At 49.4% G+C, this 14,483-nt stretch overlaps 1 protein-coding gene across 1 annotated transcript in view; it reads right to left on the minus strand.

The window, feature by feature from the left end:
* LOC141974786 (cAMP-dependent protein kinase catalytic subunit alpha-like) overlaps positions 1-14,206 on the minus strand; it is a 29,840-nt gene extending 15,634 nt beyond the window's left edge. The window contains exons 1-2 of the mRNA XM_074934745.1: positions 14,009-14,206; positions 13,448-13,544 (exon numbers count right to left, since the gene is read on the minus strand). Coding sequence (XP_074790846.1) covers positions 13,448-13,460 — 13 coding nt within the window. The 5' untranslated portion in view covers positions 13,461-13,544; positions 14,009-14,206. The remainder of the gene's footprint in view (positions 1-13,447; positions 13,545-14,008) is intronic.
* Positions 14,207-14,483: the final 277 nt, after the last annotated feature.

Consider the following 14,483-nt stretch of genomic DNA (forward strand, 5'->3'; position numbering starts at 1 on the left):
TGCATGCCATTGACGGTAACTTGTAAATAGTAAATGGCAAACTGGATTTTTAGAATCCTCTCGTTTTAATAACATTCCTTTCCAGCTCAGTGGCCTTTCATCTGAGAGAGCCCCTTTAAAGACCCATGAACACATTTCTATTCATGTCAGTTTTGTCAGATGGCACGAATCTGGCATATGAAACTAATTGACTGTGTCTAATTACACAGTAGACTAACAAACTGACCTGTGCAAGGAAAAACACCAGTGGATATCGGCTAATGGAGACGTTTTCATACTGCTAATCTTTTGTACCACCTTTCAAAGAACTTAGCAAAACCTTAACCTCCTTAGACCTTCAAGGAGGTAGGTATTATTTCCTTTTTTATGGGCAGGGAAACTGAGGCAGGGAGCTGTGACCTTGCCCGCTGTTGCACAGGAAGTAGAAGAATTGAGAAGAGCACCAAGAGTCCTGACTCTCAAGAATAGAACCCAGGAGTTCTGATTCTCAGGCCCCCTGCTCTAACCACTAGATCCCACTCTCCGTCCCAGAGCCAAGAATCCCAACTCCCATTCCTTACTCTGACTGCTAAACTGCACTCTTACTTATCACAATGCATCCAGTTCTCTTGTATCTGATGCAGCAGCACGAGGTATTATTCGAATACCTGGGACAGGGATCAACCCCGGTACACAGAAAGGAAAATGCATGAGAAGGTCGGACCACTTAGGACCACAGATCCGGTTAACAAAGCCATTCTCTGCAGAATGAAAATCAGCGCCTGATTCAAAGCCAAGCACCAGGGCTCTAGGAACCTGTAATTAGGAGAGATCAGAGTTATCTGGAAGAGACCTGAGTCTCCTAATCAGAAGGCAGACTGCTCTTAAAGAGACATGACAAGTTTTAGGCCCAACATTTGTCATTACAGAAACCGAAAGCACACCAGCTTGTAGGTAGCAGTTTCCAACCTCATGCTTCACCTTCATGCCAACAAAAGATTGTGTCTTCACTAAATGGGAAAATGGTCTCAGTAATTTCAGACAACACTACTGACTGTGGACACCATGAACAGATGTCCATTGTGGTGCAGTATTTGGACAATGAAAAACATAGCCCAGTTGAACATTTTATGGCTGTTCAGAGACTATTAACAGTTGATGCTCAGTCTATCTTTGACCAGTTAAATGACATCCTTGGCATTCTTAAAATTGACTGGTCATCAGTGATGTCTGTCTGTTTTGATGGCACATCTACTATGTCTGAATGTACTGTGGGAGTTCAAATGAAATGTAAAGAAAGAAACAGTGAAATACTCTATGTACACTGCTATGCGCATTGTTTGAACCTTGTCCTAGAAGATGCATGCACTGCAAGTAAACAAAACAGAACTGTCTTTGATTTTTTTCATGTTATTCAGACTCTTTATGCCTTCATGGAGGGCAGTCCTGTGCGATATTCAGTAATGGAGAAGATTTCACAGGAAGCAGGATCCCAGTTGAAGACTTTGAAGTCCCTGTCAAACACAAATGGGCATGCAGAGCAGAAGGAGTGGCTGCTGTAAAACAAAACTACTCCATCATTTTACAAGCTTTAAAAGAGATTATTGAAACGACTCGCCTTTGTGACGCTAAAATAAAAGCCAGGGGCCTTATCCATGAACTAAATTCATTCAAGTTCATCTTTGCCCTTCACATGATGCACCCTATTCTCCAGATGGTGGTAAAAGTGAGTAAGGCTCTTCAGGCTCCAGATCTCAACTTACTTACTGCAATGACGGGGTGAAAAGCTTGTGTAACTCTTCGGCTGCAATGAGAAGTGGCCCAGAATATTTTCAATCTATTTTCAATGACAGTGTGAAAATATGTGTAGAGAATGATATATCGATTCCTCCAGTTAAGAAGAGAAAAACGTCCACTCGTATTGATGTCGCGTTTGAGTCCCAGCATCATTTTGATACAAAAGAGGAGCAGGAGAGATTAACTTCATTCTACCCACTCCTAGACTCAATGATTACTGCCATTGACCAGTGATTTGAACAGGAGACTTGTAAAATTGTGACTGCAGTGGGAAAATTACTGAGCTTAGACATTGGCAGGGACGATGTGAGAATAATTGCCAACAAATTTAAAGTGTCCTTGGATGAGCTGGAAGCTGAAGTCGGATTGCTTCGGGGTTATGACAGATCTGTTCCTAAAGGTAGCACTACGAACACCACCAGAGAGTGGCTTGATTGGCTAAAGGAATCGGATCGGTCTTCCAGGCCTTTTACAAATCTATTCAATACTTTGCAGTCTTACCTGTTACAAGCTGTTCATGTGAAAGAGCCTTTTCAAAACTAGCACATGTAAAAAACAAACTAAGAAGTACAATGTCCCAACAGCGCCTCGACTCACTCATGATTTTGTACATTGAAGAAGAATTGGCTTCATCAGTTAATTACAATGTGATTGAGGAATTTAAGTCCATAACACCTGGTGAGCGACGTCTCATTCTCTAGGACAGGAAGATGAAGAAACCTTAATCTGTTTTGGTCAATTTGGGTTAGCTTATTATCTGGTTAAAGATACAGTCAATATCCATGATCTTTATCTTTGTATATGCCTGGTTATCACTACAGCAAAAATTTGGTATTTTGTGTCTCATTTTTCAAGTTTGTATTTTTTAAGTAAAGTTTAGTTGTTAATTTAAAAAACATTGTTCAGTTAAGTTTTAGTTTCTTTAGTTTGTTTGATGAATAAAAATAATGTCCTTTAGGATTGGCTATTCAATAAATGTTCGCCTTAAAAAAAAAATTAAAATTCCCTGGGGGCACATCCTAATGAAATGTGCTGCGCACGCCTATGCTGCTCACCGTGGGTGCAACGGACAAGGGGGCGACTGTGTCAGCCCCCCAAAGGTGCGGAGGAGGTGATGGACCAGCCGGCCGAACAAGTGCACCCACAGGAAGAGCTGGATCCTGAACTGGAAGTCAAAATCTGAGCCTTCCTCAAACCTAAAAAGGTGGCTGGGTCTGAGCTCCATGCTGCCGCCCCCAGTGATGCAGACCTTGGCTCCTGGCCGCCGGGATTCTGATTCAGGCTGCCCTCCTTATCTATGCCACCCAAGGCTCCCCCATGGATGCATGGCTTCCAGCTGGACCTCTAGGACCCTTTGAGGGGGGGAAGTGGGATCTCCGGGGGAGAAATGTCTGGACAGTAGCAGGGTGGGAAGCAGCCGGCTTCGCTCCTGTCACTTCCCAGGCTCAGGGCTCAGCCTGCCCCGGTGAGGAGCGTGCTAGGTATTGTTTCAGAAAGCGCCCCACGGGAGCAGCCTCAAAGGGGGAGGGAGAGCCAGGGTTGGGCACACCGTCAGGTTCACATGAAGCCCTTAAAGGCGTCGGCTCCCTGCTCCACATCTGCTCTCGGCTGCTCCATCAGCCGCTGCAGCTAGCCACTGGGCGACCGGTGCTCCCCGGGGATCTCAACTCATGGGCCCATGCGGCAGGACAGGAGGGTGGAATCCCCTGGAACCTGGCCTGGCAGCTCCCTCATCTCAGGAGAAGAAGAAGGGGTGGGGGTGATCTACAGCATCTCTAGGGCAGCAGTTCAAACCCCATCCAATGTGAAATTAATTTGGCAGGTCTCAGTCCAATTCCCAGAGGGAGAGACCGCCCCGTCACAGAATCATCCTTGACAGACAGGACTCCTGGGTTCATTCTCACCATTAGACCATGCTGCCTCCCCAAGCCAGGACTAGAACCCAGGAGTCCTGACTCCCAGCCCCCGTTCTAAACACACACACACACACACACACCCCAGCCCCCACTCACTGCATAAGAGGAAAGGCCATTTTAGCTGCTCCTATCCCTTTTGGAGAGAGAGGCTGGTGAGCGGCAGATTATCTTCTGGGCTCCCATTCAAGCCCCTTTCAGGCCTTACAGGCATGGGATTGGGGGTGGGCTGGGGTCTCGCCACAGTTCCCAGATGGGAGGGAGATGGTTTTGTGATGGGGAGGCCCATCCCTCTGGGAATTGGACTGACACCTGTCAAACACCTTTCACATTGCAGTGGGTTTGAGCGGGGCTACTAGGACTCAGGACTCCCGGATTGGAGGGCTGAGAGTCTGATCTTCCTGACTCATCTGGTCTTTCTCAATACAGCCAGCTGGGGCAGCTAAGGCCAGTGCTGCTCCCGCGTGCAACATGACCGGCTTATTTGAGCTGCATCTGGGTGAATGGAAGCCTTGATGTTGACCAGCCAACAAGAGCAGATCAGCTGAGCAGCTGGGCGGGAAGGTCTCCACCAGCTGCTGCACGCTTAGCACCCCGGGGGTGGGTCTTGAGACAGCCCCTCCCACCTGGGACCTGTGCTGCAGCTCCCCCCATCACTATAAGGCCTAAAAGGGAGTTGATTGGAAGCCACTCTCCATGGAAGGGACTGGAGCAGGCCATCAGTGCCCGTCCTCCAGAGCTGGAGCCTAAACCCCCTTCCATGGAACCCAGGGTGCTCAAGCTGTTCAGGTCAGAACAATTCCATTGCCAGCCCCGTCTGAAGGCACCAGCAGAGGGAATTAACTGGCTGATCGGGGTGGGGGTAACAGATATGTAGCTGAGTCCGCACTCCTGAGGGGCTGCCCCCCCCCCACGTGCCAATCCGACAGGCTGGCGAGAGCGACGCCGAAAGGGTTAACCTTGTGCAGGTGCAGCTTTGGCAGGACCAGCAGGATTTTCTGCCATCTCAGGTGGCGGGTCCCACAGGCTCAGCACGAAAGGTTTAAAATATTCCGGTGTGCTCACTAAAAATTATTAACCTGCAGCCAGCAACGAGCAGCAGCAGGAGGGACAAACGGACACAGCAGATGGCATTTTGCCCTCCTCAGCAATCGGAGCACCATGGCCTGGCCACAGATGGTGACCCCAGGGCAGTCAGCCTCATGGGGCAGCACCAGTGAGAGCCCCACTTGGTACACCCGGTCTAACTAGGGGCTTGTCTGCTCTGGCAGCCTGAAGCTCATTAGTCGTTCATTTCAGCAGTGCAATCCCTGCTCCACCCCAGAAGTGGGCGCATCAGGGAAGCGGCTGAACAGCCCTGTGCACCCAGGGAGGCACCACTGGGAGTACAGGCCATTTAACCCAGATAGGTTCATTTTCGCCTAGCAGGCAAGCCACCCTGCTTCAGAAGCCATCGCAGGGACTCGTGATCTTTGAACAACTGAAGCCCACCCAAGCAGTTGCAGGTGTAGAACATACACATCTCGCCCCCCTTAACCCTGCTTCTGCTCCCCCAACAGCAGCCAGCTGGGTCTGTGAACACCAGGGAGAAGGGAAGATGTAACGCACGGGGGGGCAGGGGGGAGGCAAGAGACAGCATGAAATATAGATCTAGGCTCTGTACACAATCCTCCACTCCCTAAGTTACAGCAAGCTTTGTGTCACAGTTTACCAGGGGCTGTGGTGGATTCTCCAACACAGGCAATTTTCAGAACAAGTGTGGATGCTTTTCTAAGAGATCTGCTCTAAGTCAAACGGGCAAGTCCTATGGCCTCTGCCACGCTGGAGGTCAGACTAGCCCAGTGGTTTTCAACCTTTTTTATTTGCGGACCCCTGAACAATTTCAAATGGAGATGCAGACCCCTTGGAAACCTTAGACACTGTCTGCAGACCCCCAGGAGTCTGCCGACTACAGGTTGAAAACCACCAGACTAGATGAACATGGTGGTCTCTGCTGGCTTTGGGATCTCTGACAGACGGCCTTGCGGTAAAGGCAGGGGACAGGCATTCGGGAGATTTGGGTTCCATTCCCAGTTTTGTCACTGACCTCACGCAACCTTGGGCGAGTCATTTCAACTCAGCTCCCTGTCTGTAAAATGGGGCTGTGAATCCCTCCATTGTCTGTCTGCTCTCTTTAGATTCAAAACTCTTTAGGGCAGAGAGTCTTTCGAGGTGTCCAAGGGCCACGGATCGGGTCATCACGTGCTACTGTAATACAAATAATACAAACCCAGCCCATTCTTAACCAGGTAAAGACTAACCAGAAGGAATGCAGGAAGATACCTGGGATGCTCACATCACAAACAAGCTGATGCAGGAGAGAATTGCAGTCATTTTCAGCACCCAAAACTGTGTATATTTACAAAAAAAGAGTTCCTCAAAACCCAAATGCAGAGAGCAATTTTGCAGGATTTCAAAAGAAAATTCAGTAAAGAAAAAAAGTTTGCTTGAGGATTTAGAGAGATGTTACTGGTTTAAAACAACATTACAGCAAAAACTATGTTTCCTTCTTGTGTTACCGGCACCTGGGTTTATTAAACTTAAAGCTTGTTTTTAATATAAATCCCTCCACACTTATTGCCTTTGCAGGTATTTCAGCGTGGACAAATGGGGGGGAAACACCCACTACAGCTGGTCAATTTCACTCCAGTTCGAGTCAGTTTCACTTCTGGTACTTAACTCACTCCACATTGCTACACTGAACCCTGATCAGCAGATGGAGACACCTCAGCAACTGCTAGTGCCGATTCCTTGTTTACAGCCACTAAACTGCATCAACCCACTAAAGACTTTCTTCATCTGAATTTGAAATAATGTCTGCAGCACAGGTCACCCCAAATCAAAGAGGATACTGCAGAATTAGAAGATTCAGAGAAGGGCAACGAGAATGATCTAAAGCCTGGACAAACTCTCCTATGAGGAGAGATTGAAAGGATTGTTTACCTTTAGAAAGGAGACCAATAAGAGGGGCCACAATAAATATCTATAAAATAATAATTGGGATGAAGAAGGGAGATCAGGAACTTCTGTTCTTCCTGTCTCATCCCACAAGAGGCAAGGGACACTCAAATAGAATTAAAAGGTAGGGAGTTCAAAACCAATAAGAGGAAACACTTTTCAATTAGCCTGTGGAACTCACCACCACATGAAGTTGAGACCAAAACCAGCCTGGACATTCACATGGAGAAAGACTATCCAGGGCTATAATTTAAATTACAACAATAATTCTGGAATGGCTATTAAACCTTGTGCTTCAGGGTTTAAGCTGAACTACTAGACACCAGGATGAGACCTATGGCGGTGGAAAGTTTGTCCCCCCGCCCCCACTGCTACTGTGGTTCTTTACCCTTCCTCTGCAGCCTCTACTGCTGATGCTACATGGACCTCAGGGCTGAACCAGTCTGGCAATTGTTACGTTCAGGTTATATTTCCACGTTGGCTGTTGCTGCCCCAGGACATTAGGGGATCATGAAGGAGGAGCTGCTTGATAGGATGGCACAATGGGAACAGAGGGCCCCATGGGGACCTCCTCAACCCCACACTATCAAAAGTCTGAGGCAACACCGAGCTCTTAATAAGCACTTTTCATCCGCAGATCTCAAAGTGCTTTATAAAGGAGGCTCAGTAACACACGCCCCATTTTACAGATGGGGAAACTGAGGCACAGGGAAGGGACTTGCTAAATGTCATAGCTGGGAATAGAACCCAAGTCTCCCAAGTCCATCTGCTCTATGCACTGCTGCACTGCTTGCCAAAGCAGCTTGCACTGTCATAATGCTGCACTGTTTGGTTTGCAGGGGAAGGTTTAAAAAACAAACTGTTCTCTTTGGAATTTCTTAATTTCTAGGGACTTTGGGGTATGTAACAACCTTGTTTTTACAACCCCTAAATTCAAGGTCTAAATCAACCCCAACCCTCTCTACATGGGGAAATGCCCCCTCCTTCACCCATCCCAAAAAATTCCAACCAGTTTTAAAACCAGCTGGAGCCAGAGCATCGACCAGGCTCCGACCCCTCCAACCATCAGTTAAGGCGGGCCTGGGCAGCCTGGACCGTGCCATGACTCCAGCCACTTTTCAAAACCGGTGAAAATTTGGGTGAAAATTTTCACTGGTCTTCAAATAAATCTCTCTAATATCTTCCCTTGCAGTGAGACAATTCATAGGTGCACTGAGTTTAAGGCCAGAAGGGAGTGCTGATGATCATCATCATTCTAGACTGACCTCCTGCATAACCCAGGCCAGGGGATTCCACCCAGTCACACCCGCATCCAGCCCAACAAACTGTAGTGGAATAAGAGCAGATCTTTTAGAAAGAAACATCTAGCCTGGATTTAAAGACTCCAAGTGATGAAGGATTCACTGCATCCCTTGGTAAGCTGTTTGCACAGTCAATTTCACTCCTTGTTAAAAATTTGATCTTTATTATTCCCAGTTTGAATTTGTCAAGCATCAACTTCCAACTGAATTGTCTTGCCTTCATCTTCCAGATGAAAGAGCCCCTGCTATCAGAAATCTTCTCCTAGTGTATTTTTAGATAGTGATCAAGCCACCTTCTCTTTGTTAGACTGAACAGATTGAGCCTCTTACCTCTCTCACTCAGACCTAGTTGATCTTTTCTGAGCCCACTCCACCCCCGATCTGATTTAAAGCACAGACACCAGAATGGGATGCAGTTCGATGGTGATAGGCTAGAAACAGATTGTGCAACTGGCCAGGTGAATTTCCCTGTCCCACGTCAGTCAGATGCAACAGAACATTAACCAAACAGCATCAACTGTGAACATCGCTAATGTTTTTAGACAGTAGGACACATTTATTTGAGTTTTATGTTGACAGCATCCCTTGAATTTCCTCAGCCTGCCTGTCTCAAGAGAGAAGGCTTTGGATTCTTTGACCATGGGATGGTGTTCCATGAAGGAGGAGTGCTGGGCAGAGACGGGCTCCATCTTACGAAGAGAGGGAAGAGCTTCTTTGCCAGCAGGCTGGCTAACCTAGTGAGGAGGGCTTTAAACTAGGTTCACCGGGGGAAGGAGACCAAAGCCCTGAGGTAAGTGGGAAAGCGGGATACCAGGAGGAAGCACAGGCAGGAATGTCTGTGAGGGGAGGGCTCCTGCCTCATACTGGGAATGAGGGGCGATCAACAGGTTATCTCAAGTGCTTATATACAAATGCACAAAGCCTTGGAAACAAGCAGGGAGAACTGGAGGTCCTGGTGATGTCAAGGAACTATGACGTGATTGGAATAACAGAGACTTGGTGGGATAACTCACATGACTGGAGTACAGTCATGGATGGTTATAAACTGTTCAGGAAGGACAGGCAGGGCAGTAAAGGTGGGGGAGTAGCACTGTATGTAAGGGAGCAGTATGACTGCTCAGAGCTCCGGTACGAAACTGTGGAAAAACCTGAGTGTCTCTGGATTAAGTTTAGAAGTGTGTGCAACAAGAGTGATGTAGTGGTGGGAGTCTGCTATAGACCACCGGACCAGGGGGATGAGGTGGATGAGGCTTTCTTCCGGCAACTCACGGAAGCTACTAGATCGCATGCCCTGATCCTCATGGGTGACTTTAATTTTCCTGATATCTGCTGGGAGAGCAATACAGAGGTGCATAGACAATTCAGGAAGTTTTTGGAAAGCGTAGGGGACAATTTCCTGGTGCAAGTGCTAGACGAGCCAACTAGGGGGGGCGCTTTTCTTGACCTGCTGCTCACAAACCGGGTAGAATTAGTGGGGGAAGCAAAAGTGGATGGGAATCTGGGAGGCAGTGACCATGAGTTGGTTGAGTTCAGGATCCTGACGCAGGGAAGAAAGGTAAGCAGCAGGATACGGACCCTGGACTTCAGGAAAGCAGACTTCGACTCCCTCAGGGAACAGATGGCCAGGATCCCCTGGGGGACTAACATGAAGGGGAAGGGAGTCCAGGAGAGCTGGCTGTATTTCAAGGAATCCCTGTTGAGGTTACAGGGACAAACCATCCCGATGAGTCGAAAGAATAGTAAACATGGCAGGCGACCAGCTTGGCTTAATGGTGAAATCCTAGCGGATCTTAAACATAAAAAAGAAGCTTACAAGAAGTGGAAGGTTGGACATATGACCAGGGAAGAGTATAAAAATATTGCTCGGGCATGTAGGAAAGATATCAGGAGGGCCAAATCGCACCTGGAGCTGCAGCTAGCAAGAGATGTCAAGAGTAACAAGAAGGGTTTCTTCAGGTATGTTGGCAACAAGAAGAAAGCCAAGGAAAGTGTGGGCCCCTTACTGAATGAGGGAGGCAACCTAGTGACAGAGGATGTGGAAAAAGCTAATGTACTCAATGCTTTTTTTGCCTCTGTCTTCACTAACAAGGTCAGCTCCCAGACTGCTGCGCTGGGCATCACAAAATGGGGAAGAGATGGCCAGCCCTCTGTGGAGATAGAGGTGGTTAGGGACTATTTAGAAAAGCTGGACGTGCACAAGTCCATGGGGCCGGACGAGTTGCATCCGAGAGTGCTGAAGGAATTGGCGGCTGTGATTGCAGAGCCCTTGGCCATTATCTTTGAAAACTCGTGGCGAACGGGGGAAGTCCCAGATGACTGGAAAAAGGCTAATGTAGTGCCAATCTTTAAAAAAGGGAAGAAGGAGGATCCTGGGAACTACAGGCCAGTCAGCCTCACCTCAGTCCCTGGAAAACTCATGGAGCAGGTCCTCAAAGAATCAATCCTGAAGCACTTACATGAGAGGAAAGTGATCAGGAACAGTCAGCATGGATTCACCAAGGGAAGGTCATGCCTGACTAATCTAATCGCCTTTTATGATGAGATTACTGGTTCTGTGGATGAAGGGAAAGCAGTGGATGTATTGTTTCTTGACTTTAGCAAAGCTTTTGACACGATCTCCCACAGTATTCTTGTCAGCAAGTTAAGGAAGTATGGGCTGGATGAATGCACTATAAGGTGGGTAGAAAGCTGGCTAGATTGTCGGGCTCAACGGGTAGTGATCAATGGCTCCATGTCTAGTTGGCAGCCGGTGTCAAGTGGAGTGCCCCAGGGGTCAGTCCTGGGGCCGGTTTTGTTCAATATCTTCATAAATGATCTGGAGGATGGTGTGGATTGCACTCTCAGCAAATTTGCGGATGATACTAAACTGGGAGGAGTGGTAGATACGCTGGAGGGGAGGGATAGGATACAGAAGGACCTAGACAAATTGGAGGATTGGGCCAAAAGAAATCTGATGAGGTTCAATAAGGATAAGTGCAGGGTCCTACACTTAGGATGGAAGAATCCAATGCACCGCTACAGACTAGGGACCGAATAGCTAGGCAGCAGTTCTGCGGAAAAGGACCTAGGGGTGACAGTGGACGAGAAGCTGGATATGAGTCAGCAGTGTGCCCTTGTTGCCAAGAAGGCCAATGGCATTTTGGGATGTATAAGTAGGGGCATAGCGAGCAGATCGAGGGACGTGATCGTTCCCCTCTATTCGACACTGGTGAGGCCTCATCTGGAGTACTGTGTCCAGTTTTGGGCCCCACACTACAAGGATGTGGATAAATTGGAGAGAGTCCAGCGAAGGGCAACAAAAATGATTAGGGGTCTAGAGCACATGACTTATGAGGAGAGGCTGAGGGAGCTGGGATTGTTTAGTCTGCAGAAGAGAAGAATGAGGGGGGATTTGATAGCTGCTTTCAACTACCTGAAAGGGGGTTCCAAAGAGGATGGCTCTAGACTGTTCTCAATGGTAGCAGATGACAGAACGAGGAGTAATGGTCTCAAGTTGCAATGGGGGAGGTTTAGATTGGATATTAGGAAAAACTTTTTCACTAAGAGGGTGGTGAAACACTGGAATGCGTTACCTAGGGAGGTGGTAGAATCTCCTTCCTTAGAGGTTTTTAAGGTCAGGCTTGACAAAGCCCTGGCTGGGATGATTTAACTGGGAATTGGCCCTGCTTCGAGCAGGGGGTTGGACTAGATGACCTTCTGGGGTCCCTTCCAACCCTGATATTCTATGATTCTATGACAGAGGAGCGAGAATCCTCGTACACTGGGGCTGGACAAATGATCTTAAGTAATAGCATAACCCGCTTGTGAAAAGGGTATCACATCGAGCATGTGGCCCGCATAGAGGATGATAGCTTACTAGTGCTGCCAGCTAATAGAGATTATGCCTTCAGGTGACGTGGTAGAGGACCTCACCTGAACACTGAGAATCCTGGGTTCAAACCCCACCAGGACAGGGTTTGCTATAACATCACCTCTGCTGAGAACTAAAGGACCGTCCCAGAAATCAGAACTCTCACACTGGAGTAGTTATGGGGGACAGATTCTCCCACAGGTCACGCTGGTGTAACCCCCAAGGTACCAGGGCGATGGGGGCACCCCCGGCAGAGTTACACGGGTGCCACAAAAGAATTTGAACCCACAGTTTTGATATTTACTAACGGAGACCAGATCATGAAGCAAACCCCTCAGGGCAGCAACATAACTAAGAGCTGCACTCATCTCCTCTAGACAATTCAGTCTCTTGTCCCTTTTCCCCTTTCGTCCCCCATCCCCTTCTGAAATCAGTCTGTTCCTTGGTCCTGCCTTGGACTTTACACATCTCATACACTTCCCCTCGTAGCCTGCTCACCCCTGAGGAGGAAGCAGCTGGGGGTGGTTGAGTCCCAGGAACAATGGGACCTGGACTGTGACTCAAGAGACCAAAGTTCAATCCCCAGCTCCTTGTGTGACCTTGGGAGATTCACTTCCCCTGCCCTGCTCCGTGCTTCGGTGTCCAGATCTGTGAAATAGGGATAATACTCTCTTGCCTCACTGCAAGGATCGAGTCTGTTAATGACCGTGAGGGGCTCAGATTCTATGTCAATGGGAGCCATACAAACCCCTAGACTGGTCCACACACGCCTTCCCACCCCCAATACTGATCACCAGCGTTTAACAATCCCATGGGAAGGGACTGCCCTCAAGATCACCATTCAAATCACTGGAGGAAAGAAGAGACCATTCCTGCCCCACCCCAGCTATGTACCCGACACATCCCAAGCCACAAAATTCATTTGTTAGTCTCTAAGGTGCCACAAGTACTCCTTTTCTTTTTCCAAAATTCATTTGAAGACCCACCACCCTCCATCAAGAAATTCAGAGTCAAGGCCCCACCCCTTTCTGGGAGGCTCCTCCCACAGCCCGACGCTGGAGATGAAAGCATGTTCCCATGGCAACCACCAATTCCAATTTTTTTTTAATTCAAACCCCTTAATTTTCCTTCTTTCAATTATTTAGTGGATTTAGTGCTGGGATTGGGGCCTGACGCCCAGCCTTGGAGAATGAGGCTTCTGGGTTCCCCCTAAAACAGAGGCAGGAGGGCATCCCACCCCCCCCCACACACACAGATGGGGGCTCGGTCCCGAGGGCCCATCCAATCCTTGGTCTCTCTGCCAGCCAGGGGCCCAGTCAGTGCCCATGGGGTGGTGACACTGGACATCCATGCCGCTCGGACTGACCGAGACCCAAACCCTTTCCAGGGGCCGGTGAACGGGGCATCACAGGAAGCCTCGGGCCAGCCCTGACCTGCCACCACAGAGTATAAGTGACCCCTACTGGGGGCCAGCAGAAGTGACCCATATCCTAGGGGGCAGAATAGGGCCCGGAGCAGGGCAATAACCAGCACCCCCTTGAGGGGAAAGGCCCTGTGTCCCATTCCCATCCCGCCCACCCGCCAGGACCTTCACTCCCACCCCGGCTCACCTCCGGCCTCCATCTTGCTGGCCCAGCCTGTGGCCTCCTCTGCGCTCGGCCTACGGCTCCTCGGCAGGGCCAGTCCAGCCGGGCCCTGTGCCTGCCGCTGCAGGGGGCGAGAGAGGCGCTCGCTCTCAGCCAGGGCCCCCGGCGCTCTGCCAAGCGTGGGGCAGACTGACCCCGCCAGGGGGCCGTAGCTGGGGGACGAGGGTGGGAGCCACCCAGGATCTGAGCCCTCCGGGATTCCATAGATGGGGGGCAGGCCAGGGGAGCCAATGGGGGGTGGTGCAAGGGCTTGGCCCCATGGGGGCTGGAGGGCCGAGGCCAGGGGATCTGCCCCTGCACAGGGCTGGGAGGGCGACAGATTTAAAGCAGAGGAAAATCAGAGCGATACGAGGGGGCAAGCAGACACCCCTCGTAAGCCACACAAACCTCACGGGCTGCAGTTCGGGGCAGGGGCAGCACGTGGCATAAAAAAATCCTTCCCCCTCCCCTCCAGACGATGTGTTTGTGTTTGTCCCACCGATGGACAGGCCATTGCTGTCAGAGAGACGGCAGCAACAATCTCACCTGATGCAGGTTTGCCAGACGGCGATCGCTGCTCTCTGCCTCAGGACGATCGGTGCCAGGCTGGCATTCTTCCCCTGCCTTTCAAACAAACTTCCTCCAAGAACCGAGGGTTTCACCCAAGCCGGCCGAAATCTCTCTGGAGCATCCACTTACCCCTCAAGTTTTATTTGTAAGCAGTGTCAGGCTGAGCTCCACCCTGACATCTGGTGGTGAGGTGTGGCAAGTTGTGGAAAAGAACTTCAGGGGCCGATCTCATTTGCATAGGCACACCCACCCCGCCTAGAATGAGGCCATAGCTGCCCAAATGGTCACTTTGGCTGCTGTGGGATCCCCAGTGTCTCTGTTATTGGGGCAGGAAAAATAAATTGTTATTACCCTGATTATGGGAACTGTGCTTGGAACTGTACTTGGCCTTTTGTTATGATGGAGGGACTAACCATCAACTAAGTAGCACTCGCTAGGCAAGGGTCATGGG

The sequence above is a fragment of the Natator depressus genome, chromosome 20, assembly GCF_965152275.1.
Source record: "Natator depressus isolate rNatDep1 chromosome 20, rNatDep2.hap1, whole genome shotgun sequence".
Lineage (NCBI taxonomy): Eukaryota > Metazoa > Chordata > Testudines > Cheloniidae > Natator > Natator depressus.